The sequence below is a fragment of the Carlito syrichta genome, unplaced genomic scaffold, assembly GCF_000164805.1.
Source record: "Carlito syrichta isolate Samal-C Ts95f unplaced genomic scaffold, Tarsius_syrichta-2.0.1 Scaffold309114, whole genome shotgun sequence".
Classification (NCBI taxonomy): Eukaryota; Metazoa; Chordata; class Mammalia; order Primates; family Tarsiidae; genus Carlito; species Carlito syrichta.
This window is the reverse complement of record NW_007253210.1, coordinates 654,951-669,955: the sequence shown is the minus strand read 5'-3', so window position 1 is coordinate 669,955 and position 15,005 is coordinate 654,951. Positions and strand designations below refer to the sequence as shown.

Genomic DNA, 15,005 nt, shown 5'->3' with positions numbered 1-15,005 from the left:
CCCAGGCGGGTCTCGAACCCGCGGGCTCAGGCAATCCGCTCACCTCAGCCTCCCAAAGCGTGGGATTGCAGGGTAAGCCACTGAGCCCGGCTATTTTTTTCTTTTGTTTTTTGAGTCGGAGTCTTACTGTCACCCAGGCTGGAGTGCAGTGGCACACTGCTCGTGGCCACCACAATCTTGTTCTGTTGGGCTCTGGTAATCCTTCCCCCTCAGCCTTCCAAGTAGCTGGAATCACAGGTATGTGCCACCATACCTGGCTAATGTTTTGATTTATTGTAGAGATGAAGTCTTGCTATGCTGCTCAGGCTGGTCTCAAACCCCTGAGCTCAGGCAGTCCTCTTGCCTCTGCCTCCCACAGTGCTGGGACTACAAGTGTGAGCCACTGCACCTAGCTGCTTCTACTTCTAGAAGTAGCTCCCAAAGTGCTTGGATTACAGGCATGAGCCACAGCGCTTGACAGTTATCATCTCTTGCCCAGGCTCTTCCTAGGCTTTGGGGGCTCCTTCCTTCTGTGTTCCCTTCAAGGAAACTTTCTGGAACCTGGACTCCAGCCCTTCTGGTGTTCATTTCTTGAGAAGTGGGATTTGGTGTGGGGAGCAGCACATGGGATGTGGCCTGACCCAGGCAGATCTCTTCCCTGCCTGGTGAGGGAGCAGTGGAGACTGAGTGTAGTCTCCTCGGCTCTGTTCCTTCTGCTTTGGGACCCAAAGCCCCTGGGCTGCTGAGGTAGGGGCGGGGAGAAGGTGTGAAGCCAGGGCCCTCCCTGCAGTCCCATGCAGTCCCAGAGAGGGCAGCCACCTTCCATCTTCACGGTGACCTGTGAGTAGTAAGTGTTGGGACCTCACAGCCCCCCTTTCGGGTAGAGGCTTGGGAAGGACAAGTCGCTTGCAATAAGCAGCCATGTCACAGTGTTCACATAAATTTAGGATCCGACTTGAGTCCAGTTTTTGTTTTTTAATTCTCAGTCAGAAGGCTCTTTGCAGCCGATGTTCACCCAGGAAGGGAAATTCAGGACTTGCCTGAACAGGGTTAGGGAGTTACCCCCCCTTAGAATGGCTGTCTCTCCCTCATCCTCTCCCACCCTCCAGTTTGGATGGCTGCCCCCGGGAGTTTGATCACTCTGCAGCCTTGTGCTGCCTGCCTGCTAACCTGTGCCAGGTGCTGGGAAGATGCCTTCTTGCTCAAATCTCAAGCCCAAGAAGCAACGTGAAGGTTGTCCCTTCTGGAAGAACCCGGGCACTGGGTGCCTAAGCTAGGGGAAGGGTCGCAGCCCCGTCCCAGACTCTTCTAGGAACCCCCACCATTCGTCTTCCCCCACCAGCCCCTCCCACCTCCCCCCAGGGAAATGGGACATTCCTCGAATTCTTAAGGGCTCACACAAACCCTGATTCTCTGCCACTTCCTCCCTCCATTGGGGAGTGGGGTGGGGTTCACAGAAGCCAGGGTAGTTAACCCCTCAGCTGCTGGAGCGCTTTAGGCTAGAATCTGAGCCTCCGCCCCTCCAGGCAGGAGTCCGGCTGAGGCCTGAGTCCCATGGGTGGCAGGGACTCCACATGGCCTCCTGAGACGTGGTAGCCTAGGATTCGGTAAGCATTGGGAGTTGAAGGAAAATCAGAGGTCTGCCCTCACTTTCTCTGTGTTTTCTCAGCCTAGTGCCGTCATTGCTGCTTACTTTTCTCACTGCTTTCTGGGGAGGCTGCAGCCAAAGGGGTGGAGGCTCCTGCAGGGCCTTGGAGGTCCCAGAGAGGCTGAAGATATAGTTCCCCGCCCTATGCCTAAGCCGAGGGTCCCCTGTTTTCCTTCTGACCTCAAGCTGAAAGAAGCATGTTGGCCCCTCTGTTTCCTTTCACCCCTTGATAGCCACAGTCTCTGCCATGCCCCACTGACCTTTGGCCCAGCTAGGGTGTTTCCTGGGGAGGACCTTGGAGGAGGAGAAGATGGACCCCATCACGCTCCCCCCTCCTGCCTGCAGTCCGGGCCAGCAAGCCAAATGTGGGGACTCCCAGGAAGACCCAGATGTGGGCCCCACACGCAAGGAGTGTCCTCTGTACCTGCTGAGCCTTGGTCTCCCCAGGGCTAAAAATCCCTACCCAGGCCTGGGCACACTGACTCACACCTATAATCCCAACACTTTGGAAGGCAGAGGCTAGAGGATTGCCTGAACCTAAAAGCTCGAGACCAACCTGGGCAATGTGATGACACCGCATCTCTACAATAAATAAAAAAATTAGCTGGGCGTGGTGGCGCACATCTTTAGTTGCAGCTACTTGGGAGGTTGAGGCGGAGGGATCACCTGAGACTAGCAGTTCCTACCCAGGGTGCTGAACCCTGGACTAAAGACCAAAGAGTATTTATTGAGCACCTGCTGTGTGCCAGGCACTAGGCCAAGTGTGCACCCTCACTTCCTCCTATTTTCTTCCTGCCTCTGGTGCTGTCCTTGAGTGACATTCAGGTTCCTGAGTCCTGGGGTTCTCAGGGTATGGCTCCCCCTTCCTGTTCCTGCCTTGCTTTGCGGACCACCAGCCCCTCAGTGCAGGACTCGCATTGCTGGCGAGTTGGGCCCACCCAGTGAGTGCGTGTAGAAGTCAAGTATGCAGGGAGACCTCTGTGTTCTCTGCCCATCTTGGGCTCTCTCTGAGGTGAGAGCGCTCGCAGGAGGGTGGTCCAGAGAGGAGCAAGCTGTCTTTCCCTGCAGCTTCTCAAGAGTGCGACTGCAGTTCTGGAAAGTGACTGTGAGCAGTGAAAAGGCCTCTTTTTTCTTTTTTTTGAGTTGAGGTCTCACTCTGTCGCCCAGTAGCATGATCACAATGATCACAGCTCACAGCATCCTCAACTTCTTGGGCTCAGGCGATCCTTCCACCTCAGCCTCCCAAGTAGATGGGACCACAATGCCTGGCTGTTTTTTGTTTGTTTGTTTTTTTGGTAGAGACAAGGTTTTGCTATGTTACCCGGGCTGGTCTCTACTTCTAGGGTCAAGCAGTCTTCCTTTGGGAGACCATGCCTTGGCCTCCCAAAGTGCTGGGAGCCACGGTGTCAGACCAAAAAGGCCTCTTCTGTTTCTCTTTCTGTGTTGGCCTTGTTTGGGGGTGAGACAGGGTAGAGAACACAGGCTAGAGCTTACAGCAGGCCTGCCTGGCGAGCTGGGCTCCACGCATGCAGTTAACACAGGTGCCTGATATGCACCAGACACACACCCTGGGGGAGGAAGACTGGGAGCTGGACTGACACCTGGGTTTGTATCACACCTTCAGGACTGAGGCAAGGTAGAGGTGCACTCCCGCTTTTGCACAATAGCCAACGGCAGGAATTCTTTCCTGAAGCTTCTGGGTGGGTGTGGTGAGCCTGCTGTGGTTGCAGATATTTATGCCCTCGATTATTTGTTTTGTAAACTGGATTTTCCAAGAGAGCCAGATCTGCCACAGGCCCTGGCTTGGTACAAACCTGCTTCTTTGTCTCCATGCAAATAGTCTCTGAGCTTGGAGGTCAGGGCTGGGGGTGGAGGCTCGGGCCTGTAGCCTCCTCCTTGGGGGTTTGAGGACAGGAGAAGCGGTTACGGGCTGGGGAAACCAGCTTTTGAGGTGTCAAGTAGGGGCTGGTATGGGCTGGGGAAGGAAAGGGGGGCCTTAGCGGCAGCTTCGTCCTCTTCACTGATCCTCTGGGGTCCACTCTCCAGGGCCCTTGGGCTGTGGGGTGATGGGCTGCAGAGGGTGGAGAGGTCCCTGGTTCTGGGGAATTAGAGGCCGGGCTCCCGCTCCTCCCCCCAGGCCTCACATGGCAGCGGGCGGGCTCTGCTGGACCAACGGGTGTCTCGCAAACTGTCTTTTTTTTTTTTTTTTTTGAGTTGGAGTCTCACTCTGTCGCCCAGACTGGAGTGCAGTGGCACTCTCCTGGCCACCGCAGCCTCGACCTGCTGGGCTCCGGCGATCCTTCCGCCTCAGCCTTCCGAGTAGCTGGAACTACAGGCGCGCGCTACCACCCCTGGCTAATTTTTGATTTGTTGTAGAGATGAGTTCTTGCCAAGTTGCCCAGGCGGGTCTTGAACCTGCGGGCTCAGGCAGTCCACTCACCTCAGCCTCCCAAAGGCGCGGGATTACAGGCTTCGCAAACTGTCTTTAATCCCAGCTGCTTTAAGAGGTGGTGGGCAGATCCGCATGGGACCTGGGGCTTTCCCACCTCCCCGAAGTCTCTGCCTCTGACTGGGAAAATTGGGATCAGATGTCCCAGGAGCTGAGGCCAGTGGCAGGAAGAGGGGGGCGCGGCGCAAGCGTAGGTGGGTAGCCAGAACGTCCAAATGCAGGACCTCAGGGAACCTTGGGGATCACTTTGCTTCCTAACACTCCCATTTTAAAGATACAGAAACTGAGGCCCAGCACTCCATGTCTCGCTCAACTTGGCAGAGTTATTTCTCTTGCTGTATTGCCAACAGGGGCAGGTGCAGGCTTTGTTTTTTTTTTCTTCTTTTTTATTTCATCTGTAATCCCTGAGGGCTGGTAAGTCCTTCCTCAAGTCTAGCCTTGATCTTTTCTGACTGCTCTTTTTTTCCCCCTTTTGGCCAAACAATGCCTCCTTGTTGCTTCCTATCCTGGCTACTTCAGCCCCTAAGGCCAGAGGGGCTGGGTGAGAAACTGGGTTAGCTGGGAGCCCTCCCCATCCGCCTTGTGGCAGTGTTCCCAGCAGGGGCTTTTGGAATCAGCTCTTTCCAGAGGCAGGATGTGGGGGTGTTTTTTTTTCTTTCCTTTTGGTAAAACCAAAAGCTCCTTGTTGTTTTGTTGATGTATTTTTGTTCCTCCCTGAACACAAAGCTGTGGTTTTTGAAGGGGGCCAGGCCTGGAAGGGGTGAGGTGACAAGTGGAAAGGGAGCTTGAGATCTCAGCACTGCTCTAAGAATGGAGCTGATGGCTGGGCCAGAGAGTGGGGCTGGTTCCCTGCAGGCTATCACCTGGAACCCTCGAGCCTTGAGTATTTGCGGCCTCCTCCCTGTCCTCGGAGTCCCTCTGTGTGGGAAGGCAAGTCCGGTCCTCGGGACCCCGTTTCCTGGGACAGAGTTTGTCTCTCGTATCCCTACAAGTCATGGTCCAGCCTCTCGAGATACCTCCCTTTGAAGTTCTGAGGAGTAAGCAGATCCTAAGTAGAGGTGGCTGAGAGATTCCAGAATCTCGCTCTTTTTTGAGGGGAGGGCAGGATTTTGCCCTCGCCCAAGCTGGAGTGCAGTGGTGCTGTCACTGCAGCCTTGAGCTAGGTTTAGGCGATTCTCCTGCCTCAGCCTCCCGAGTAGCTGGGACTACAGGCACGTACCACTGCACCCTGCTAATTTTTTTTTTTTTTTTAGAGATGGGGTCTTGCTATATTGCCCAGGCTCCAGGGCATCTCATCATGTCCAAGCTTGGCAGCAGTTGGATTTGAAGGATGAAGTGCTTTGTTCCGCACCCACCCCGCTGAACACATCTTTCCCCAGACCTCTGAGTGCTGGGGGGAGCGAGTGGGGGAGTGAGGAGTTGGACAGGGGTCCATCTGGCAGATAGATGTCAGCCTGCCCTGAGCTGGCTGGGCAGCTCTGCAGAGAGAGTGCCTTGGATGGGGGTCTGTGTCCTTGACACGGAGTCTCAGTTTCTTAATCTGTGAAGCAGGCACAGTGAGAATCCCTGCCTGTCCCAGACTGACAAACGCGAGGACATTGCTTTGTGTGCCTGGACATTCTCCCGAAGGCCTTGGCTGCTGCCAGCAACTGCTCCACTTCTTCCTGGCCAGGGCAGGCATTCTCCTGGTTTGCCCCCATGGATGCTGGGTCCCATCCTCTGTCCTAGGGCACTGTCTCCATGCCTCTCTCCCCTCAGAGCCACTGATGGCAGGGAAGAGGGGTGAGGAATCTGTGGAGAGCCCCCCCACTTGGAACGGTTTACGGGGCCACCCCACGGGCTGGCCCATGAGGGGACAAAGAGCTGCTGTGCTCTGGACTCCATTCTGTTCCTGGGCCTCCTCACCCTGCCCCTTATTCCCTCGCCAAAACCGGGTCTGTCGCGGAGCCGGGTTCCAGTGGGGTCACCAGCTGGGATGGGTGGTCCCTGGCCTGTCTTGGCACCCACGTTGGTCTGCACGCACATCTGTCCATCCCTGCTGGGACCCGAGGGTACCAGGTGGCAGCAGCTTCACCCCGAGGACAGAGAGGAAGGGAAGATTCCCAAAAATTGTCTCTGGGAGGAGGTCAGATCAGTCAGCGCCTTCTTGGAAGCCAGGCATGATGGTGGGGGGAGGGGCACAGCTTGGCCCTTCTCCTTAGGTCCCTTCCAGAAACACATCCGAGGCACCTGTCTTCCACACCCAAGCTGTGTCCACAAGGCCTTGCAGATGCAGTCTTTGCCCTCCTGGGCTCCTCAGTTAAGGATCCCCCCTTGCTATCTGTGCCTCTTCCCCTACCCCTGCAACCCCCCTCCCATCTCTCTCTCTGTGTCTGCTCTCATGGCTCTCCTGCCTGGAGCTGAGGATGCGGTTGCCATGGGAACTGGAAGCGCAGTGAGCAGGGGGAGGGAAAGGCAGGGCTGTCTCGCAGGACTGGGGGCTGCGGAGAGGGGGCGGGGCTGACCCACGCTGGAGCTGGTGTGGGTCTGCCTGCTTCCTCTGACTTGGGGGGCAGGGTTGGGAGATTGGCAGGCTCAGAGCTCTTCTTTAACCTGCTTAATCTGATGCAGGATTAAAGTCATCCCCCATCTCTGCCAAATTAAGCTGAGTTGACATCTAGGCTGGCTCACCCCTTCCCTTCTGATGTGCTGTGGGGGGCTGAGACCTTGGGGTGATGGTACTTCCAAAGGGGGGGAAGTACCCGCCATCCCACCCCAGCACTTACTGAGTGTTGGGGGCTCCTGAGACCTCTGAGGGGTGTAGGGTGAGGAGCAGAGACTCTCGGCATTGGGGTGTGGCAGGTATGGGCGTGGCCTGCTTACGGCTGCCTTGCGTGGACCTGCTGGCCTGGCAGGCCTGGACACGCTGTGGCCACAGAGGGCATGTCTACGTATTCCTGGTGCACGAGGCCCAGACGGTGTGTGTAGGTACTGCGGGCTGTGTTGCTGTCCTTGGGCCACTGGAGCTGGCCTTCTGTTTTGTTTTGTTTTTGAGTTGGAGCCTCACTCTGTCATCCAGGCTAGAGTACAGTGGCATGCTCATGGCCACCGCAGCCTCGACCTGCTGGACACAGGTGACCCTTCTGCCTCAGCCTCCTGAGTAGCTGGGACTACAGGAGCGTACCACCATATCCAGCTAATTTTTTGATTTATTGTAGAGATGAGGTCTAGCCAAGTTACTCAGGCTGGTCTTGAACCACTGGACTCAAGCAATCCTTTCACCTCTGTCTCCCAAAGGGCTGGGATGACAGATGTGAGCCACCATACCCGGCTTGGCCCTCTTGTTTTAACCCTGTCTCTTCCAGCAAATGGAAAACCCCAGGGCTTGCAGACTGACTCCTGTGGACATATTTGGCCAGCCACCCTGTCCCTGGTCCCCTCTAGATGCTAATCAGCACTGTCTTCTCAGAATTGAGGCTCCAACCCTTCCACCCCATTCACTTCTGTCTCCATTTGCAGGTGGTGGCCTCCTCACCACAGCCCCCACCCATGACATCTTTGGGATGACTCTGACTTGGGGGGGGGTCATTATGAAACCCTCCCCACTAGGGCCTCGGGGCCAGCAGTTCTGCTCGAGGTCTTACTTCAGTTCCTCTGCTCTTTCTAGTGTCTAGGAGGAGACTTGCAGTTGATCCCCACCTTGCAGGAAACTTGTTTGGTTTTTTTTTTTGAATCGGAGTCTTCACTCTATCACCTGGCTGGAGTACAGTGGCACGCTGTGGCCACCGTAGCCTCGACCCGCTGTGCTCAGGCAGTCCTTCCGCCTCAGCCTTCCAAGTAGCTGGAACTACAGGCGCGTGCCACCACGCCTGGGTAATTTTTTCTTTTATTGTAGAGATGTGGTCTCGCCAAGTTGCCCAGGCCGGTTTTGAACCCCTGGGCTCAGGAAAGCCTCTCGCCTCTGCCTCCCAAAGTGTTGGGATAACAGGCATGAACCACCACGCCCGGCCGCCTGGAACTGTTGAAGGGAGCTTCCTCCGCTGTGGGTGGCCCTAGCAGTGTGGGGACCAGCCCCCAGCCTTAGCCCTGTGTTCGTCATGGACCGTGTCTGTTGCCAGCTGCAGGCACCTGTGTTTGCCTTTCTTAGTCTGCTTGCCTCCTGCTGTGATCCTGGACTGACCTGGGTGGCCAGAACTCAGGGGAGTGTGGGGACTGGGGCAGGGGCAAGGGCAGGAGCCCCCCCGCTAGAAGCCCCTGGGTCTAGGACAGTGAGAGTAGCTTACGGAGAAAAGGGCTTGCCAAGGTTACCCAGCAAGTCAGCAGCAGGGCAAGAGCCCGGTGTGTCCCACCTTGGTTGAGTTCTCTCCAAACCCCAAGTCCTGCCTCTACAATTGGTGGCCCAGATGGAGGTCACCTGTTTACAGGTATCTCTGGTGCAGGGTAGTGTGGGTGGCCAGAGAACATGCTGGGCAGGTGGGTGGTTTGTGGCTAGTGTGTCAGCCAACTGGTGGGGACATATGTGGAAGGAAGTCCCAGGAGGCGATTGGTTTCTCTCTTTTTTGAATTGAGGTCTCACTCTGTTGCCTAGGCTGGAGTGCAATGGTGCAGTCACTGCAGTCTCGATCTCCTGGGCTCGCATGATCCTCCCACTTCAATCCCCCGAGTAGCTGGGACTATAGGCATGAACCACCATGTCCAGCTAACTTTTGATTTTTTTTTTTTTTTTGAGTCGGAGTCTCACTCTGTTGCCCAGACTGGAGTGCAGTGGCCGCTCCCGGCCACCGCAGCCTCGACCTGCTGGGCTCTGGCGATCCTTCCGCCTCAGCCTTCCAAGTAGCTGGAATTACAGGCGCGCGCTACCATGCCCAGGTCATTTTTAAAAAAATATATTGTAGAGATGAGGTCTCGCCAAGTTGCCCAGGTGGGTCTCGAACCTGTGGCCTCAGGGAATCCACTCACCTCGGCCTCCCAAAGTGCTGGGATTACAGGCTGAGCCACCAAGCCCGGCCTTGACTTTTTTTTTGAGTTGGAGTCTCACTCTATCACCCAGGCTGGAGCACAGTGGCCACCGCAGCCTCGACCTGCTGGGCTCTGGTGATTCTTCTGCCTCAGCTGTCCAAGTAGCTGGAACCACAGGCGCAGGCCACTGCACCTGGCAAATTTTTATTTTTATTTTTTTTAGTTGGAGTTTCACTCTGTTGCCCAGACTGGAGTGCAATGGCCGCTCCCGGCCACCACAGCCTCTATCTGCTGGGCACCGGCGATCCTTCTGCCTCAGCCTTCCAAGTAGCTGGAACTACAGGTGCGCGCTACCACGCTTAATTTTTTTGATTTATTGTGGAGATGAGGTCTTGCCAAGTTGCCCAGGCTGGTCTTGAATCCATGGACTCAGGTAATCCTCTTACCTCGGCCTCCCAAAGTGCTGGACTTATAGGCGTGAACCATTGCGCCCGGCCTAATTTTTTGATTTTTTTGGTAGATATAGGGTCTCGCTATATTGCCCAGGCTGCTCTAGAGTCCTCCCTGGGCTCAAGCAGTCCTCCCTCCTTGGCTTCCCGAAGTGCTGGGATTATAGGTGTGAGTCACCAGAGATGGGGCTCTTATCTGGGGGCGGCCTGTGAGTCAGGGATCTGTGGCGCGATATGGTCCCCAGAGCCAAATATGGCCAGACCTTGGGCTTCTGTTTGCGGGAGCCGCCCACCAGTCCCTGACATAATTGGGATCCGTATGGACCCCCAGCCATTTCTCACACCAGCACATCCACTTAAACCCCCCAGGCGTTCCTCAGGCCTCAGGCCTTCCTCTTCTATAGCCGGTCTGCTGGGGGACCTTGCGAGGCTGGTAGGGGAAGAGGCCTGAGTTCTAGTCCCAGCCTGGCTTCAGCGCCTGCGGTGACATTTGTTTATTTAACAAATATTTATGGAGCACCACCTACTCTTCTAGGAGCCTGAGGTAAATCAGTGAACAAAAGGGACCCCAAACTCCCTCTCCTCATGGAGAAATAGCAGAGAGGGAAGACAGTGAGCCAAGCGATACATACATTGATTCTGTAGACCATTCAGGGAGGAGGACCTGGCGCCAGGCCGCTGTGTCCTCCTCTGAAATGCGAGGGCTGGACCGGCCTGTCCTGGAGTGCCTGCAGGCTTGGCTCTGGGCTGCCCTGGTTCCCGCCACCCCCACGCCAGCCCTCTTACTGAGACCGGGACACTGGGCTGTCCTAGGCCTGGAGATGGCGAGGCTTCCGCTCAGCATGCCAGGCTCTCAAGACCTGGAGTGCAAACCCCAGCCCCACCGCTCACTGCCACACTGTTTTAACCCCTCTGACCTTGGTTCTCCCATCTGTCAAAGGAGAATGTTGACAGGACTAGGAAGCCACGGAAGGGTAGCTGTGAGCATTTGATGAATTAGATGCAAAGCCCTTAGCATGGGGCTTAACTGTTGTTACTGCAGGCTGGTTGTCGCTAATCTGAAATCTGAAGTGCTCCAAGATCCAAAACTTTTTGAGCACCGACATGACCTCACAAGTGGAAAACTCCACACTTCACCCAGTGTCATGGGTCACGGTCAAGGCCGGGCGTGGTGGCTCATGCCTGTAATCTCTGCACTTTGGGAGGCCAAGGTAGGAGGATGAGGATTGCTTGAGTCCAGGAATTCAAGACCAGCCTGGGCAACAGAGTGAGACCCGTCTCTACAAAAATAAAAATATTAGCTGGATGTAGTGGCATGTGCCTGTAGTCCTAGATACTCAGGAGGCTGAGGTGGGAGCCCAGGACGTTGAGGCTGTGGTGAGCCCTGATCGTGCTACTGCACTCCAGCCTGGGCATCAGAGTGAAACTCTTGACTCCAAAAAAACCCATAAAAATATAAATTAATTTTGTGTTTAGACTTGGGTTCCTTCCCCAAGATATCCTATGATGTATTTGCAGATACTCCAAAATTGAAAAAGTCCGAAATCCAAAACACTTCTGGTTCTGAGCATTTTGGATCAGGGACCGCAGGCGACCACCTTTCTGGCCTCAAGCTGGGCGTGGTGCCTCAAGCCTGTAATCCCAGCACTTTGGGAGGCCTGAGCTCAGGGGTTCGAGATTAGCCTGGGCAACTTGATCAGACCTCATCTCCACAATAAATAAAAAATAAGCCTGGGCATGGTAGCGCGTGTCTGTGGTTTCAGCTACTTGGAAGGCTGAGGCGGAAGGATCACTTGAGCCCAGCACGTCAAGGCTTTGGTGGCCATGATTGTGTCACTGCATTCCAGCCTGGGTGACAGAGTGAGACTACAACTCAAAAAAAAAAAGAAAAGAAACATCACTTTGGCTGTGTGTATTTTCTCCTTCACCACCTCTTCCAGGAAGTCCCCCTGGATATGCGTGTCCCCCTTGCCTCCTGTCTCCCCCTTGCTTTCCTCTGCATGGTTGGTCTCCATTTCTGAACTTAGTGTACTCCCGACCCAGTGCCCACCTTCTCCCAGTCTGGCCCAGTCTCCTCGGCCTCCCTGTGCGGTGGACCCCAAGGCCCAGATTATCCCCAAGTAAGGGTAGCCCACAGCCCTCAGAGAGTGCTCCAGGAGCCTTCCTCTGGCTCAGGACAGTTCTCCCTGGCCTGCTGACCACTCAGGCCCGCTCTCTTCCCAGGTCAGCCAGCCCAGGCTGAGTCTGAGGAGCCCTTGGCTCCCCTTGGCCCTGACAGTGGACTCTGTCTTCCTGCTGCCGGCCTGGGCGGGGCGGTTGCCCTGGCACGAGAGGAAGTTCCCAGGAGAGAGCCAGAGCTCTGAGAAGCCCACCGCCTCCTGCCCTTTGCCCAGAATGACCCCACTCTGCTCTTCTGTCCCGCAGACACTACCCCAAGCAGTCCTTCACCATGGTGGCCGACACCCCAGAAAACCTTCGCCTCAAGCAACAGAGCGAGCTCCAGAGTCAGGTGAGGGCCAGCACGCCGGGCTGGTGGGGAGGGCTGTCGCAACCCTCCATTGAGCAAGGGCTGCTTCCCCTGTGGGTGGCTGCAAGGCCAAGGTGCTGCAATCCTGGCACCCGCCCGGGCTCCGCCCCGCCCTCATGCCCGGTTACATGTTTCCTGGCTTCAGAGGAGAGACGAAAGCTGCCCCTGCTTCCTGCTGCAGTGGCGTGGGGAGGTGTGGGTGTCTGTCTGGTTCTGCTCTGGGCTGCCTACAGCCCGCCACCTCCAGGAAGCTGTTCTGTTTCTCCTCTCCACAAAGTGGCCACCCACCCAGGGGGCATCTGGGGGAGATCAGGGAACGCGTCTCTCCAGGCTCATGCTGGGCTGAGGCTGTGCGGTCGCCCCTGTGCAGCCACATCCCCCAACCTTCTTCTCCACCTGATGAGGGGGCCTTGGCAGGGAGGGGTGGGACCTGTCCCCGCCTCTGTCCCGGGGCCTAACTTAACGGAGCTCTGCTGGGAGGGGGGAGGAGACAAGCTCCCAGCCTGGGGAGAGCTTGGTCTTTAGGGGACACTGAGGCATAAGCAAAGGGTCATGAGCCCTGAGATCAGGACAACGAACCCTGCCCGGGGCTTGGGAGGGCTTCTGGGACAATCCTGGCCTGTAGTGGGGTGAGGTGGAGTGGGGCCTCTGCGTGGATTAAAGGAATGAGTGAATACATGTGGGGGACTGCACTGTGTGGGCGGGGTGTCCAGGATCCAGAAAATACCAAGGGACCACCTGGGCCTCAGAGGGAAATCTCTCCAGATCCTTCTGAGCTGGGCTCCTGCTGCCTGGTCTTTTTTTATTTTGAGGCAGAATCTCTTGCGGCCATCCTCCCACCTCAGCCTCCTGAATAGCTGGGACTATAGGCATGCACCACCACACCCGGCTAATTTTTTTTATTTTTTGTAGCGATGAGGTCTTGCTGTGTTGCCCAGGCAGGTCTCAAAACTCCTGGGCTCAAGGGATCCTCCCGCTTTGGCCTCCCAAAGTGCTGGGATGACAGGTGTGAGCCACCACTCCCAGCCTGCTGTCTGTCTGATCTTGATACGACCGCCCTGGGTCCCGTCAAGGAGAACCACCCCTACCCTCATATAATCCTCCCGTGTGTGCATGTGTGTATTTGTGTGTGTGCGTGTGCTTGTGTGTATACACATCTGGCCTTATTTAATCCTCACAACCGCTTGACGAGGAAGGGGCTCTTGTTACCTCCAATGTGCAGATAGGGCACTGAGGTTCAGAGAGGTCAAGGTACTCACTATTTAACAGGGGCAGATACTGTCTTTTTTTTGAGTCAGAGTTTCACTGATGCCCAGGCTGGAGTGCAGTGGCATGCTCATGGCCACCGCAGCCTCGACCTGCTGGGCTCAGGCGATTCTTCTACTTCATCTTTCCAAGTAGCTGGAACCACAGGCGCGTGCCACCATGCTCGGCTAATTTTTTGATTTATTATAGAGACGGGGTCTCGCCAACTTGCCCAGGCTGGTCTCAAACCCCTGGGCTCAGGCAATCTACTCACCTCGGCCTTCCAAAGTGCTGGGATTACAGGCATGAGCCACTGTGCCCGGGCATGGTGGCAGAAGCAGATTTCAAGTCGAGTAGGTCTGGCTTTGAAGACCTTTGCTCTTTAAAAAAAAAATTATTATTATTATTATTATTATTTTTTTTTTTTTTAAGAGTTGGGAGTTTCATTCTGTCGCCCAGACTGGAGTGCAGTGGCTGCTCCCGGCCACCACAGCCTCGACCTGCTGGGCTCCGGCGATCCTTCCGCCTCAGCCTTCCGAGTAGCCGGAATCACAGGCGCTCACTACCACGTCCGGCTAATTTTTTGATTTTATTGTAGAGATGAGGTCTCGCCTGCCCAGTCGGGTCTCGAACCCGCGGGCTCAGGCAATCCACTCACCTCAGCCTCCCAAAGGTGCGGGATTACAGGCTGAGCCACCGAGCCCGGCTTATTATTTTTTTTGAGACAGGATTTTGCACTGTCACCCAGGCTGGAATGCAGTGGCGTGATCACTGGTCTCTGCAGTCTCAACTTCCTGGGCTCAAGCGATCCTCCCGTCTCAGCCTCCTGAGTAGCTGAGATTACAGCCATATCTGGCTAATTTTTAAAATTCTCTTTGCTCTTAACAGGACTATAGTGCTGACCGTGGAGTCCTCCAGCCCATGTCCTCATCCTGCAGAGGCACCAGTCACCAGAGAGTATTAAGGACTTGTTGGAATGCAGATTCTTGGGCCTCGCCCAAAGGGCCTTTGGGTTGGCAGCTCCGGGTGAGGTCCAGGAACCTGCATTTTGACTCTGGTGATTCTGACAAGGGCTTTTAGTTCTCTTGATGAGACTTAAGGCCAGGCCGGTGGGCAGGAGGGTCCAGGGCTCACCCTGTGTGTGCTCTGAGGGGAGTGAGGGGTGGGGCGGGGCTTGGCACTGAGGGCACAACTCTGTTCTCCTGAGGCTGTCGTCCTTGGGCCAGGGGTGGATTGGGCCCCCTTCCATCACCCACCAGCTGTGCGGTCTGAGGCCAGCCTCTCCTCACTGTTTCAATTTTCCTCCCAGTGAAATGGGGACAGCAAACCCAGCTGCTCTGAGGCTGGGGGCCAATCCTGCCGCCACCGAGGCTTGGAAGTGCTGAGCTGGTTCCTCTCCTGTGGCCACTGTGGGGGCAGGGCTGGCGAGAGGCCCGTGGCTGGCGGGAGGGGAAGTGGGAGCCTTCTCGCCTACCTAGCCCTACCCGGGGTGCTAGCCACCCTCCTCCAGGGCCCCTTCCTGGGCGGCCTTGCCGTGTGACAGCCCTCCTCTGGCTCTGGAAGCCGTCCCTGCTATTTCAGCCGTTTTCCTGTCTCTATATTGGTCCCCAAAGTGGCACTTTGGGTGTATGGGACACCTGGAGCCTCCCCGGCGGGGGAGATGACCACAGAACTGCCCAGAAATGACCCTCTGGGTGGTCCTGTCCCGATCTGGCTGAGGCAGGGAGCTGGCAGCTGGGCCTCAGCCTCTCCCCGCCACCCCCGCCACCA

The 15,005-nt window shown here is 56.1% G+C and overlaps 1 protein-coding gene across 3 annotated transcripts in view; it reads left to right on the top strand.

Annotated features, from left to right (window-relative positions):
* LASP1 (LIM and SH3 protein 1) overlaps positions 1-15,005 on the top strand; it is a 43,000-nt gene that overhangs the window by 796 nt on the left and 27,199 nt on the right. For 2 of the 3 annotated variants that reach the window (XM_008066811.2, XM_021716978.1), the window contains exon 2: positions 11,888-11,972. The exons of the other annotated variant lie outside the window; for it this stretch is intronic. In XM_008066811.2, the coding sequence (XP_008065002.1) occupies positions 11,888-11,972 (85 nt within the window). The remainder of the gene's footprint in view (positions 1-11,887; positions 11,973-15,005) is intronic. 3 annotated transcript variants of the gene reach the window in all.